Genomic DNA, 16,292 nt, shown 5'->3' with positions numbered 1-16,292 from the left:
CTAGCTTAAATAAAACGTAAGCGATCCACCTCCTGTCTATACTCTTATTGTAACTGCTTAAGGTTGTAGAAAATAACAAATATTTATTATTTTAATCTTTTTATCTTTTTGTAAATTGACATCGACATAGTTATGCAACTATACACACACAGACACAGACACACACACACACACACATGTATATCCCAATAAATCTCACATACATTACATTTTAACATAGTTCTAGATTTTACAAACAGCCCCAAATAATCTGTAATAATAAACAGAAAATATTCCTTATATTTTATAGCAACAATGTAACGTGTCATGACAACATTTTGTTACATTACATTTTGGACAATGCAGATTGTATAAACACAGACACGATCACCACACAAACAAAGACAAATTTTTAAAAAATGTAATTAAAAGAAAGACAATACCTTGCATATTCTAATATTTAAATTGTATATTTTTCGTCCCCAAGATACAGTGATAAAATTATATATAAATGTACTTTAAATGTATGGCTAACAGTAAGGAGAAATTAATGTTTTACCATTTCTCAGTAGATCAATATGACTTTGGGTATTTGTGTATCCCTCTGGATCCAGTGCCTGCCTAGTGGTCTGGGGATTTTATAATTTGAATAGCAAATTAAAAGCGCTTACATTCCGGCAGCCCTGATTAGCAGCTTCCTAATTACACAGTACAAGCGTTGCCTCTATAATAGGGCTGGCCTGATCTCTCTTCCCTTCCTTCCTCAAACTATCCAGAGCCCAACATCTTTCTTTATCTCTATGGCGATGGTGACATTATTTTATGTAGTAGTAAGTGATGTTACATTCTTTTTATTATTATTATTATTATTATTATTTTATAAATATAGAATTATTTGCCTTCAATATTAAAAAAATGAACAGACAAAACAAAAAACAAACAAACGTATTGATCCTGTGCTGATTATAGTTCTGCAAGTTAATGCACTTGTGAAATGAAACAGGATATATTATATATATATATATATATTTATAAACACACATCACAGATTTAATATTTCCCGTTATTCTTATTATTCCCTGATTGGTAATACACAAAATAAACACACTGTAACTATAATTTTGTTTAATAAACATGTTTTATTAAATGTAACAAATTGAACCTCAACAATGAATTGACTGATTTAATATTTTCAGTTGATACATGTATGTACATCCACACTATGCTATGAGAACAGACACTAAGCCATCTCACAATCCATGTGTCTAGTGGGGACCAGGGTCAGTAAATCCAGTGGAAAGTCAGACTGATGAAGGCCAGACAATGGCCACTTTGCAGAATAACCAGAGGTCTCCATGCTCGAGAATTTGGGAGTCCTGTACACCTTGCATTAACCCTTTCATTGCTAAAGCAACAGAGTCACTCTGTTAATCTTCTTCTGGTCGTTTGGTCAAAATTTCCACCCCTTCTGGTGTAATTAATATGGTATGTTCAAACTGTGCTGATCTGAAATTCATATAAATATTAAACAGATATTAGAGATATGAAATTATATATATATATATATATATATATATATATATATATATATATACACTTTGCAATTTAAAAGGAAGAACCTTAACACTTGTTTGGTCAAATGGAATCATTAAACAATTCTATAAGAACATTAGAATTAATAGAATTTAAAAATGCACCTTTTATTGTCTAAAGATATGGCTGTCCATTTGTCCTTGAGGATTTTAAAATTTGCAGATCCCTCCATTATAATTGGTTCTGAAATGTGATACAAGGAAAAGAGAAAAACATGAAATCGACTGAAAAAAAAAAAAAAAAAAACCCAGTCCTGTGATTTGCAATTATTCGGATAATTGAGATATGACAAACACGATGAATTCTAACATGTAAAGGATATTTGCACACAGTGTAAATTCAGACAAGAACTATTGCTTTAAAAAAATCATTTGCTGTTTAATTCGTACAGAAACTGCTGGTTTTAACCCATTAATAAAGCAGACAAATTAACCCAGCCTTCAGAAAGAACAGAGAGTTAACTGGAGAGCTTGCAGGGCAATCAATCAGTTTAACACTTTGTCCCTGTGGTATTAAAAGGGTTAAAATTTCTACATCGAACAAACTTTTTGGAGTATGTGGAAAATTAAGGAAGGCAGAGTGATTCACTTGCTAAACACTGAATTAATGTCCATGGGAAATCAACATTTGATGCAAAATTAATGTGATAAAAAAAAAAAAAATACTGAATTCAGCGGTTTTTCAAAACTTGGTTACTTTGGTGTAAAATTTGCTAATCGATATTAATTTCAATACTTAGTAAATCGACCCCTACAGAAAGAAAAGTGAAGTCTAGGAGTAGGGGATATCAAAGGTGTGTGATCTAAAATTAGCCACTGCTGTAAGCCTGTATGGATCAGATTAAGTAGTGGATCGGGGACCAGAAAGCAAATTGTGTGATTGGCATATATTTGAATCTCTGTAGAAAAGTCTGCCAACCAAATGAATGGCCAAACATCTTTTAAACACACTGCTACATTGCTCTGTTTGCTGATCTGGGATATCTGGCTTCTGTTCAGTTGAAGGGTTAATCATGCCAGATAAATAACAGAAGGATGCTCTGTTTTTGGTCCAACACAGATTTCTTGGTGGAAGAGTCAAAGGTTAGTGAGGCTGAATTCTCTGTGCTAAACGCTTTAAGCTGTGATATGGTTTGAAGGTAAACACATTTAACAAGATACCTATTGCAAGATGTAAGTGTTAGACCTCTGAGTACCATATGGGGCAAGGAGTCTGAGAATTCAGGGATAAGGCCACTAATTTGGCATTGCAAAGCAAAACAATATAAATAAAGAATGGGGAAAAAAAATGTAAAAATTACAATAAATAAAACCACAAAACAATAATTTATAAAATCACATATAAATTAGCATGTTGACAATCAGAAATATTTTATGAGCAGAAATTAAATACCACCCTAAACTTTTTTAATTATTGACATTTTATTTTGCAGGTGGATTGTTCCACACCACAAATCTGTCACCAAATAGGGACAGATATTCTCATTGTGACATTATGTGGTGTGGGTGTGATGTTTAATCAGATTCCTGTTCTATGTCTCTGAGATTGGAAGTATATTGGGAATACCAAAAAAAAATAAAAAAATCACTGGTTTACAAATAATACTATATCACCTGCATGCAATGCTGCTGTGGTATATTTATTGAACAATCATTGTTTGTACTTTTGTACTTTAAATTTTAAATACACGTTTTAAATATTATTCGTTTCAATTGTATGCATTATTGCATTTACTTAAAATAACTCCTTTTTGAGAACAGATTGAAAGCTCTTTTTTCTTCTAAAAGTGTTGTTTATATGGAAAATGCCACTTTATTGTTCAATATGTTATTTTATTTATGGAACAATTAGTAGACATTTTGTTGCTTTTTGTGAATAAGATGAGCTGGGGGAAAAAAAAAATATTGATAAACACATGGAAATATGGGCATGGTAAGTCATAAATACACTTCCAAATATTAGTTTGAGGGTATATGTCAAATGTACATTTAAAAAAAATAAAATAATTCTTAAATGTCTACCAAAGTTACCCAAAGGTTAAGCATACTCTGTACCATTCATTTCAATAGTTTTAGAGCTACTTAGTCAAGACTAGAATTCTACTTCAGCAAATCTAAACTCAATGGAATATAGTTGAAATAGCACATAGCTAATTACAAGCCTACTCTGACCTCTGAACCCTTCTGTAGACCCCTCCCTCTAAACCAATTAGAACCAATCACTTCTCATCAAAATTTCAGGCGCATCTTTTAAAAGTTAACATGGATTCTGTCACTAGAACTCAGAAAGTGGATTCCCAAACTGTTAGTTTGATATTTAGACACATATGGTAAGGTTGTGCTAAATGAGTTTTTGAATTATGAATAGATACACTGAACTGTGAAATGGATAATTTGACCAATTTGAAAAAGGACACAAGTAATTAAGTATACTGACCCACAGTAAAGGCCATCCCTTCTTCCATGAGCAAATCACTGTCATTGGCTATAATAACAACAAAAAAAAAAGAGCATTTTAAACCGTATTATATTATTATAGCATGATTTTAATAGAACAGCTTTGTAGTATTAGAACATCACTGTATTGGATTGGTTTGTTAGGAGGGGACGCTTTTAATGTGCTTTAAAAAAATCATATCAAAATTATCTGCAACCCACAGTCACTAAATGGAATAGGAACCTTCTAATACAGTCACCTTCATTCCATGGAGCCTCTAACACAGTCCCCTCCCTCTAACATTAATTAGTATTTGCTTAGTGAGTCAAATTAAACAGAATGTTTTGTTAATCTATTTTTATATGTTAAGCTGGTCTTTAACATTATTATTCATTTTTTTTTTTTTTTTTATTACTTTGGCCAAAATGATGCACGTTGGTGTCAACTCATTATTTAGGTAAATTAAACACTTTCTTCCCAATATTCATGGTTGTGTTAATTTTTTTTATTTTTTTCACACTACAGATAAACATTTCTTTTCATTCAGTGTCTGGGGATATCTGCAGAGGGACTCTGCGGATAAACACAGATAATTACCTAAATTTTGTAGAGAAAAATTAATGACCAGCTGTCTGTTTCAAACAAATGTCATGCTTATTTTATTATTTATTTGTTACAAACATGGTGGTGGAAGGGGTAACCCTCAAATGGAAAAGTGTAATTAGGTAATTTCTAAAGTGGGGGGAGAGGGGGCAACCGATGATCATTTTTTTTTTCAGTTACAAGCAGATTTGGGATGTATGAAACTTACCATATTGTATTTATGCTTTCAAACTACATTTCCCTCTCAAGAATCGAAACATCACCTTTCCCCGTAGTCAGTACACACTAAATGAATTCTGATTACAGGAAATTTGAGAGTAATTTTTATTAATGGAAGAAACATGTCAGGTAGCAAACTGTAGAATAAGAGTTTGCACCAGTAGGAATCTGAAACCTTTAAATGCCAGAATCAATAAGTCAATATATCAGCAGGAATTAGGAAAGCATCCATGAAAAAGGGACATCAATTTAAACAAGCTAATTCAATGTATTAAGACTGTACCTCCCCCTATAGTAACTAGTGTAATTAAATATTTGGTTTAGCTTAAATCACAACTATACATACACCAGAGATTCTACATATGTCCATAGGGTACCATTTATCATCTGTAGTCATACACTGGGAGACATATATTCAGTTGTACCAAATATTGCCACCAAGGTATTTTTATTTCCCATTTCAGAATGTTTGGGGAGTTATGTTACCAACCCAATTCTCCATGCCACCTCAGATCAAATAAAAGTATTGATCTTTAGCTATATGCAAAGTGTGGAGGTATGGGAAGAAGGAGAGAACATGTTTTTTTCAAGTTGGTCCACCTGCAATGTATAGATAGGCCTTGATTTGACTTATTGCTGCTATATTCCACATTTACATAGCTAATCGTAATACACATCTAGAACACATATTTTACATTAATATACCAAACACGTTAGCAGTACATTTCCAGAAAATAATAAATCGCGTAAACCCTGTGCAACACTGGTGGTGCTTTAACAATCAGATTAAACAATCTTTCATATGGGTGTTTGAAATGTCACCCATCCCAACAGTAAACTGTCATCCATATTCAGGTTACAGGTCCAATCTGTATTTACAAACATCCTTGCAGATGGAATTAACTCATTAACAATTGAAATATTGGATAGAAAAAAATATATACTATTCCTAATTATATGTAAAGTTGGTATGGTACTCTCTATAGATGAGCAACGAGTTTTTATACTTTATCCCTGAGCAAAATGCATGTGTTTATATTCATTTTATATTATTAAGGATCAATGGTTGCCTATGCTGTCATACACATCTGGTATTTATTGTCCTTATTCTAACATTGAAAGAACTCTACATATGTAACATTAAGTAGGGTCCTATTAATGGCTGGTAAATATGGCATTCTAAACTGGATCAGGGTACTTAAAGGGACAAAGGGAGGAGCTCAATTTTGCAGCTTTGCTAATGTTATGATTAAATTGCTAGTTAACATTGCTTACCTGTACAGTCCTGGTGTCCAAAAAGTTACAGGTGCATCAATTCAACATTCGGGCGCGCATGGCCTTTTGCTTTTAATTACACTAAGACAATGGCCTTACTTGCAACCTGTACCCTACTGTCAATTTGTAATGTGCTGCCAAAATATCAGAAGTATAAAAAAAAGCTAATAAATTGTGATGATGGAATGGACAGTCATTAGCTTTTAATCCCTTAAGGACACAACTTCTGGAATAAAAGGGAATCATGACGGAATATTTCCGTCATGTGTCCTTAAGGGGTTAAAGCTTAAATAAACAATGACTCAGGTGTGATAAATACAAAAGCATTATAAGAGGAAAACTTGTGAAATCATTTTTTTTTTTTTTACACAATTCTTCTTAGTTGCTCCCACTGAGGTTCTGCTGCAAAGATACTAATGGAGGCTCTGTTGAGTAGCCTGTATCAATTCTCCCCAGTACAATACGTGAATAAAAGGCTTTCAAAGCAACAGCTGCCCTGATTTCTTTGCAGCGGTCGTCAAGCATCACCATAACCATCTTCAAGCCGTTAATGAATTGGTGTTGTGGTTCCCTTGCTTCATGCTTGTGTGACCACAATTTGCGCAGAATGCAAAAGTCAAACATTTAATTTCACAAAAGAAAACATCCTTGAAGTTTAGCTGCATTTAACTCGCTTTTAAGTGTGTTTAGATTGTAGAGGAAACAACTATTTGTGGTTTTCTATTAAAATTAAGAAAGGGCTAACCAAAGATCTGTTTCCCAATTAGGCCACCCTTGGAGGACAAGAAATATAAGGGCAAACAGGTTAAGTTGAACATTCATGTACATAATTTATATAAATGCTGTACGCTTTCAAATGCTACTCAGATTTTTTTTTTCCAGCTAAAATGATTTTATATTGAAATTTAATTTGCCGTGTGTTATTATTTTTTTTTTTTAGAATCCTTATGCTATTGGTGGCTTATATTCTATTCTTGAATATAACTAATATATACAGCAAAACATACTCAGTGGGGTTTTTCGATAAATATGTAAAATTAGATTTAGTGAATTAACTAGAAAAATATATTGAAACTCCCCAAGAAATCTAATTTCTATTATATAGTTAGAAAGACCAAACTGAAGTAGTAAAATAATGATAGATTTGTTTTCTTTAATAAATCAAGAAAGGAATTTTATACCAAAACAGATAAGCTAAAAAAACAACTGCCGAATTTGAGAATTTTTCATATGATGGCCTTTAATTTGCAATTCTGCTGTCCAATTTAGAAACATAGAAACATAGATTTCTATAACTCAAGGTGTAGTGCACCCTTCGGTATTCCACATGTTGTGGACTACATCTCCCCTGATAGTTGGCAGCATTACGGATGTAAGAGCATTATGAGAGATATAGTCCACAACATCTAGGGTGCTGAAGGTTGTCTAACCCTGATTTAGGGAAAACCACAAAGGACTACAAAAGTGGAAAATACGTTGTTTGTATTATATGCACATAAAGGTCTTTTACTGTCAAGCCTTCATGTGTTGTATAAAAAACAACAACAAAACAACCACCCCAAAGTTTATTTTTACAGGAAACGGAAAGACGAGCCAAGGTGGGTGCTCAGTGTACATGTTTGGCATAGTGTATTCAATGGAGGGCACAGTTTTGCCAATGGTTTGTAACTCCTGCCCTGATACTTGTGATGTGTTCTATGGCCTGCCTGAGTACTGCTTCCATAGCTGGATTAACTATAAGGCGACCTATGGAGGCCACCTAATGCCTAGGGACTGGGTGCCATGAAGATACGGGTCCAAGCTTGGTCTAATTCTTCTTCACTACATTAGGAGTGAAGGGGGACCCAAACTGGCCCTGTGGGATCCTAATCTTTCTATGACTGGTGCCACCATTTTTTTTCCAGTTCTGGGGGTCTGCTTCCACCTCAGATAGTCCACCCAGATCATAGGAAAGGCATGTGACTACTGTTTTCTAGACACCCTGTAACATATTTTCCACCTCATCTCTTTTTCACTTATTCCCACCCTGTCACATACTCCACACTTCACTTCTAGTCATTTACACCTACCACCCTGTCACATAATCACTGACTTTTCAGGTATACAACCTCTTACAGTTACCTGTCACATCACCTACCCCTTTCCATTCACATTTTGCAATCCAGTCGTCCATCACGTCATATTCTCCTACCTGCCGAGTCACATACACCCACTTCCCCTCCCAGTCATGCACATGCACCCATCACAAATTGGAATTCAGTCATAAATCTTTATTCTTTCATATTTCTATCCAGTCACTCAATCAGCCTTTAAAGCACATAGTACAACCTAGCCACATTCGCCCATCTAATTGCTTTCCCCAACCTAGTTACATTCACATTACACACAACGTTAAATACAAAAAGACAAGGACAGGTTTACTTACTAGTGAATTGACAAGTTCATCTAGGCAAAAACAGACACACTGGCTATAAATAAACATTCATTTTTATGATCTTTTTTCCCCAAATCTGCGTTTTTTGCTAAATTTGCTCCACAAATATCTGGGGTTCTATGGTTACTTTCTATTGACTACATCTCCTTCGATTTCAATAAATTCCGTGTCCTACGATTCTCATGCCGCAATGGGAAAGCAGTGAGGTATACTAAAGGAGTACATTTAAAAGGGGATGCGTTAATGGGTGTGAATAATTTAACCCGATGGACTAAAGTGCTACAAAAAACCCTGCGTCCACAGGTCACTGAATCTTGTTCTCATCCCTGAGATGTACCCGTTTAATTAAATGATCTTATATAATACCCGGAATAAGCCAGTATACAAAATGTTGAAAAGATATAATTTATGTCATAAAATGAGCTTGCTTATAATATGATTAGATTTTACCGCTATTTCTAATTGCATGGTACCATTCACACCGCTTTTTAATATTTGTTTCTTCTCCACAGGTAAGCAGTGATGTTTAAGTTCAATAATGGATCTTGCATTAAGGGTTGCATATCAGTGACGTACAATTGTTACATACGCCAAGTGTAATATTGCACAAATTTCAGTATCTTTGTACCGATATGTGTGTATTTGTACCCCTCGGTTTTGAAGCCGAAAAATGAAAGTTCTGATCTCTTGAACAGTTTAGGGATTCAAACTGAATACAAGTCCCTATACCTTTCATTAGATGGTTAGTAGGTTTTAATATTATGGACAATTAAACCAGGAAAACAGGGAAAGGAGTTGTGATAGCAACATTGGGGTCCTTTGAAACAGCATTATTAACTCAAGGAGACCGTAATTAAGATGTTTATCACTTTCTTTAATGTACATGTCATCACTATTTCATTTACATGACCTCATTGCCAATTACGGGATATCACTTATGATGCAACCAGAAAGCAGAAAAGAATTCATATTGTTATAGAAAGACTTGCGTTGGTTATACTTGGTTGCATCGTATGATGTCTTTATCTTTGCAATATTATGTCTCTTCCATAATACAAATTAACAACTAATGTATGTTTTTTTAAATGTCTAGTATGCCAGGCAAGTACCGTATTTTTCGCTCCATAAGACGCACTTTTTTTCCCCTCAAAAGTGAGGGGAAATGTCTGTGCGTCTTATGGAGCGAATATGAAGCTTTACTTACCTGTCTTGCAGCGTTGGCCGGCAGCACAGGGCGCACCGCGGTAGTGGAACTTGAATTTCATGTTCCGGTTTCCGGCGGGACTGAAAGGAAGTGTGCACAAGCTGAGTGCGCACTTCCTTTCAGTCCCGCCGGAAACCGGAACATGAAATTCAAGTTCCACTACCGCGGTGCGCCCTGTGCTGCCGGCCAACGCTACAAGACAGGTAAGTAATAATGGGACAAGGGGAGGGGGACAGTATGGGAGGGGGATGAAGTCTATGGGGAGGGAGGGGGATGAAGTCTATGGGGAGGGAGGGGGATGAAGTCTATGGGGAGGGAGGGGGATGAAGTCTATGGGGAGGGGGTGGATGAAGTCTATGGGGAGGGGGTGGATGAAGTCTATGGGGAGGGGGTGGGTGAAGTCTATGGGGAGGGGGTGGGTGAAGTCTATGGGGAGGGGGTGGGTGAAGACTATGGGGAGGGGGTGAGTGAAGACTATGGGAGAGAGGAGGAGACTATGGAAGGGGGGGACACTATGGGACAGGGGAGAAAAAAAATATTCTGTACAAACTGTCCCATAGTAAGAAACACTATGGGACAGTTTGTTCAGAATATTTTTTTTCTGGGTTTCTTCCTCTAAAAACTAGGTGCGTCTTATGGTGAGGTGCGTCTTATGGAGCTAAAAATACGGTAAGTCTAATGGGACCGCGATTGTTTTGAAAAGTTTGAACTAACGTCAACCATTAAAATAGGGTGAGTAGAGGGAAGAGTACAGAAGACTTTTTGAGCTTGGAAGCCATAACAAAATTGATCCAGCCAGGTAAGGGCTGCGGGAATTTGTGGGAAAAAGGTAAGATATAGAACTAGTACAGAAAAGAGGAATGCACAGGAATATGACAGCAGTAAGTGCAGGAAGAAAATGTTCCTATTTACCGGAAAAGCAAAGAAAATATTAACTTAGGAGACTGATTGGGAACAGGAGTTAAAGGATCATAACATTTAGAACAGAATGTAATAATGTACAATGGGTACTAGAATGCACTGATACAGAATTTCTTGTGACCATTTAGCTATATGGTAAACATCATTTTCTGCATTTAGAGATATTTATAAAGATATATAAATAGACTGACAGACAGACTTATCCCCCCAGTATAAAACTAGGGACGAAAAAAATAGAACAGGTAAAATTTTTTTTTTTTTTTACAAATATATAAAAGTTCAGGCAGCATCACTGACTGGCAATTAAGTTTAGAAGTTTGAATACATATTGTAGTTGATAATGATGGATTGGCTACTGATTTTACAAGCTCTCTTCAACCTTATTCTTAAAGGGTAGCTCCACTTAATTGATTTGAAGTTGTCATGGCCAGTTGAATCTGTAGTTGCAGCGTTCTGCTTTAAAATGCTCCCCATACAGAGATTAACCCCATAGCTGCCAAAGGTATTACACCACACGTGGCAGCATCAGCAGCCAGCTTAGAACGAAGTTCCAGGATGGCTAATGTCAATTCTGTGCAAAATAGAACTCTGGCTCCAGCAGGCACAGTATGCTAGCGCAATACAGTTAATGATGACACCCACGCCCCACCACTGTACTGCTTCTGCCCTTCCTCTAAGTCCATCCACCTTTCCAGAGGTGTCGTTACGTCGGGTAAAGAGGATTGGACTGCAGGGAGATTTTAGACCCGGTGATGGAACAGACGTGAGTTTTAGCTTTTTAAAAATAGTTTTTTTTTTTTTTTTTTAATTCTTTATTTTTGTTGTGCATGTTTTAACCACAACAGCAGTCACACGCAAGTTCATACATTTTCAAACATGGCAAGTGGAATGTCTGCACAATTGTATATATTATAAAACAGAAGTGATAGGCATAGCGTGGTTCTGTGAGTATACGGCATAGAAACGTGTTTGGTCTATCTATGCTAACAATAGAAGGAGCAAGCGATGGTCGCTTAACGGCTAGCACATTGCAAAATATAAGATATTAAACTGTTAGAGATTAGTCACATTTTTTATAGTATTTATATGATCTCTAGAACACATTGTAGACAGGTGGAGTCAGCAGCTAAGGCATAGATTATAAAGGCAGACAAGATGTGTTACTGCTTCCCTATCTACATCAAATGAGGTTCCACTGGGTGGCCTGGCAGGTGACTTACTATTGCCAGAGTGGGAACAATAAAGGTACAGGATGCAAGCGTAAACTATTTAGCATGTGGTCGCAGGGAGGGGGGGTATGTGAAGCACCGCTTTGGGCCCAGGTTGGGGGCTGGGTTATGCAGGTAAGGAGTCCCTCAGCCTATGCCTGTTTCGGGCATCGGTGGCATATACTTGCTGTGTCCATGTAAAGCTCGCTGCTCAGTGGGGCCCCTGGGTCCTTTTGTACAGCCATGTGGTGTTCAGCCATCCTCTCCAGGGAAAATAGTTTTTTAACATTTTTATTTGAGGGGGGGGGGGGGGGGATGACATCCTCAAAATGGGTTACTCTAACCAAAATCTGTGTTTTCTGATGGGGTAGCTCTTTAATATCTTCATAAAGGTTACTAAAGGGTTGAAATTACATATGCGGATGAAAAATGGCTGACTCCACACTGACGTATCTTCAAGTGGAAATTGTGAAATAAGTTAAAAATTGAGGAAACGCCAAGTCGGCACGAGCTAAACACCTACAAACAGGACTGGTATGCATGTATTTGGCTTCTAGGAGTCCGCTTAGCCCAGAGCCCCATAATTAAACTTCTGTTATTATTGCCATAAACATACACTTTGTTAAAATGTAATTTCACACTGAAAACATTTATTTCTCCCACACTGATGCATCAAGCATCTAAGCATTTTCCCTGGGAAAACAAGCAAAATAAAAAAAAAGATTAATTTAGACTATAATGAGTCACAAAGCTGGGGACAAATAATATGGGTATATGTTTCTAGTCAGAAATAATTGAAATTAAATGTAGCATGCTTTTTGAAACAGTTGGTTTTACCATGTAACTATATTTACTCACCATGATGCCAAATTTCAGGATGACCGTGAAAATAAGAGCCAATTCCGTGGCCAACAAAATGAGGACAAACTCGATAACCATTCTCTGCGGCAATTCGGCTTTATAAACGAGAAAATGCACAAATTTAATGCAAGGGCTTTAAACCTGAGATTTAAGGATATGATGTTATTTCGGTTAGCACGCTTTAATCTAGTAAATATCTGGGAGTATATACTTTCATACTTTTATAATAAAGACCATATTATTTCTTAACTTAAACATAATAAAAACCAAACAGTAACACAATATGGTTAATTCACTAAACAACTGATTGCAGTGGATTGAAAACGGAATTGCAAAATTTAGGCATAGAACTGACTTGGTATAATTTTCCATCTCATAGAAACATAGACTGTGACGGCAGATAAGAACCATTTGGCCCATCTAGTCTGCCCAGTTTTCTAAATCCCTTATCTTATAGTTAGGATAGCCTTATGTCTATCCCACGCATGCTCAAACTCCTTCACTGTGCTAACCTCTACCACTTCAGCTGGAAGGCTATTCCATGCATCCACTACCCTCTCAGTAAAGTAATACTTCCTGATATTATTTTTAAACCTTTGCCCCTCTAATTTAAGACTATGTCCTCTTGTTGTGGTAGTTTTTCTTCTTTTAAATATAGTCTCCTCCTTTACTGTGTTGATTCCCTCTAAGTATTTGAATGTTTCTATCATATCCCCCCTGTCTTGTCTTTCCTCCAAGCTGTACTATATATCTCCACTATAGACACATCTAGGCTAATTTTGCTGAAATTTTGCAATTCATCTTTAAATTCACAAAATTTTGCATTTGATAAATAATCACCATCCACAGAATTTTGATTCATTTGGAACTCAACAGCAAAAACAAATGCGAGGAAGGCTGAACTTGATGGATGCATGTCTCTTTTCAGCTACGTAACTATGGAACTATGACTCCCGGTCACTATAAGGAGGATTTCGGATTGCTATTTGGGGATATGTCTGTAAGGGGTAATAGAAAGCAGAACCTAATGTGATACAGTCAAGCATTACAGCAGAGAGAAGCATGGAATCTGGAATGTATTCTTTTAATAGAGATGTGTTGCAATCTGTGGCACCAGACACTCATACAGTCTGTATACAGTTAACACTTAAATGTAAAGCACGAAGGTCAGATTTACTGAGGTTCGTTAGGCCATTAAATGTTACAACCTCTGAAAACGATGCACTTTAACATAGGTACACGTCACATTAAAAGCATTGCATTAGACAAGGGATTACAGAAAATGTAATGCAAATCATATGCAGATGTGCTGTTATCATAAGCATGCCCTATTCATTAGGATCTATTAAATTAATTTGGGGAAATAGCGTTCTGCTAAATACGGCATATCTATAAATGTCACTGGGTATAATTTGTGTGAAATTAAAAGCAAGTTGGTGATAGCTTGTTCGCTTTGCAACATTATTCTTTTTCTCACAGTTAAAGTACAAAACTTTAACCCCTTAAGGACCAAACTTCTGGAATAAAAGGGAATCATGACATGTCACACATGTCATGTGTCCTTAAGGGGTTAAAGGGATACTATCTTCACAAGAACCACTACATATTAATGTAGTTGTTCTGCTGTCCATAGTTCCTGCAGACTTTTTAATGTAAACACTACCTTTTCAGAGCAAAGGCAGTGTTTACATTGCTGCCTAGTGACACCTCTAGTTGCAGTCACTCAGACGGCCACTAGAGTTGCTTCCTGTGTCAATACTGCACAGTGTGCAGCACTGGGGTTCAGCATCTCCACGCTCTGCATGGAGGCACTGAACGTTCTCCATAGAAATGTATACATTCAATGTATCTCGATGAGCAGATGCTGAGTGGCGCAGAGATCATTTATAGTACAGGCCCTTCCCCCCAACTACTAAACCTGATAATAGTAGTAGGATATTGTTATATAGGTTGAAAACACACTTAAATCTCTGAGTTACTCAACAAAGAGGGACCTCAAAACTGCAATACATTTTTCTCTTGATCAATATGTACATATAACCCTTTGCAGCCATGAATATTTTGTTTTGATAATGAAAGTTCCAATCACAGAATTCCCAACGCAGATCATTGACAAGTCCTTGTAAGGCAACTGCTCTGGACAATTGAATGCCTACATAACTAGTTGTCTGATTGCCAGCCAGAGGTTCTAACACACTTAATCTATAAATGTACAGATTTCTATTGAGATATGAATAAAGTGAAATGAACTTAGGTCCAGCCATGGGGTTCCCTAATTGCAATGTTGTCCTTTTCAACATTTTCTATTGCCAACAACCATCTGCACTCTATCTTTAATCCAGATTTCAATTCCAGAGCAATATTTTTTTCCGAAATCTCTTTTATTTATTTAATGCATTACTAAAATCTACATACACAGCATCAGTTGGAAGCTGCTCGTCTAGATGTATTTAGATAATTCACTTCATCACAGAAGAAAATTATGTTAATTTGACTTGACATATCCTTCATAAAACCAAGTTGACAACTACAATTAATATAATTATAATTATTCCTTAATATCAATTAAAATAATTTCCCCAATATGTATGTCAGGCTACAAATTTCAGCTTTCTGGACTGTATATATATATATATATATATATATATATATATATATATATATATATATATATATATATATATTTTTTTTTACAAACTTTAATTGCAACAAGATTTAATATTAAAGAAAAAGGAAGGATAATATAATATGTGTAATGGTAGCAATGTCGCAAAGAAGGTGTTCAATTCCTGATTCACGTCTTAGTATTATTAGGTAGTATTAGGTAGTATTAATGAGGATGACAGTAGCAAGAGCCAACACAGCGATGGTCCAGTTAGAATTGAATTGGGGGGGGTCAAGATCAATAAATTGGCCTGGGGAGAGGGAAAAGTCAATGGGAAGAAGAGCAAGGGGGGAAGAAAAGAAAGAATAGGAGAAGACCACCAGATATAAAGACTAGTGCAGACTCCACCCCTGCCCGCATTTCCAGCACATGTCAGAGACCACCTCAAAGATACGATGAAGCACGTCTGGGATTCTGTACTGAGAAGTTAACTATATGTAATTCAGCTTGTGATATTTCAAACTAATTGAACTTTGGTCTGTAAGTATAAATATTTTGTCCACTGTTACTCAGAAAGAATAACCTAAAGTTCAGATTCACAAACTGAGACAAACTTGAGAGGAACATCTGAAACGATTGTCAGAATCATAAAATATAAAGTAGAGCCGCCTATATGAGCCTTAGAGGGGAAAAAAGGGTCCAAACTGCATCAAATCTCTGCGTATATTATGTTTACTAAGGAGAGAAGAGTAGTACTGCTAAGTCTGAAAATAATGAAACCTATCTAGTCTTGTAGGCTGGTGATCAGTGACCGAAAGGTATAAGAGCATCCTGTTTGTAAAGCTGTTGCAAACAAACCCAGACACCTGTTTTCTCATTCAGCAGTGTTTAGGAGTCGCTTCAGGCACATAAATGTTGTAAGACGTTAGAAGGATTGCCATTGTTACATAAAAT

General features: G+C 36.1%; 1 protein-coding gene across 1 annotated transcript in view; it reads right to left on the bottom strand.

The window, feature by feature from the left end:
- Positions 1-1,162: 1,162 nt before the first annotated feature.
- METAP1D (methionyl aminopeptidase type 1D, mitochondrial) overlaps positions 1,163-16,292 on the bottom strand; it is a 140,126-nt gene continuing 124,996 nt past the window's right edge. The window contains exons 7-10 of the mRNA XM_063428643.1: positions 12,731-12,828; positions 4,009-4,056; positions 1,677-1,755; positions 1,163-1,485 (exon numbers count right to left, since the gene is read on the bottom strand). Coding sequence (XP_063284713.1) covers positions 1,407-1,485; positions 1,677-1,755; positions 4,009-4,056; positions 12,731-12,828 — 304 coding nt within the window. The 3' untranslated portion in view covers positions 1,163-1,406. The remainder of the gene's footprint in view (positions 1,486-1,676; positions 1,756-4,008; positions 4,057-12,730; positions 12,829-16,292) is intronic.

Source organism: Pelobates fuscus, chromosome 8 (assembly GCF_036172605.1).
Source record: "Pelobates fuscus isolate aPelFus1 chromosome 8, aPelFus1.pri, whole genome shotgun sequence".
Classification (NCBI taxonomy): Eukaryota; Metazoa; Chordata; class Amphibia; order Anura; family Pelobatidae; genus Pelobates; species Pelobates fuscus.
This window is presented reverse-complemented; position numbering and strand designations above follow the sequence as displayed.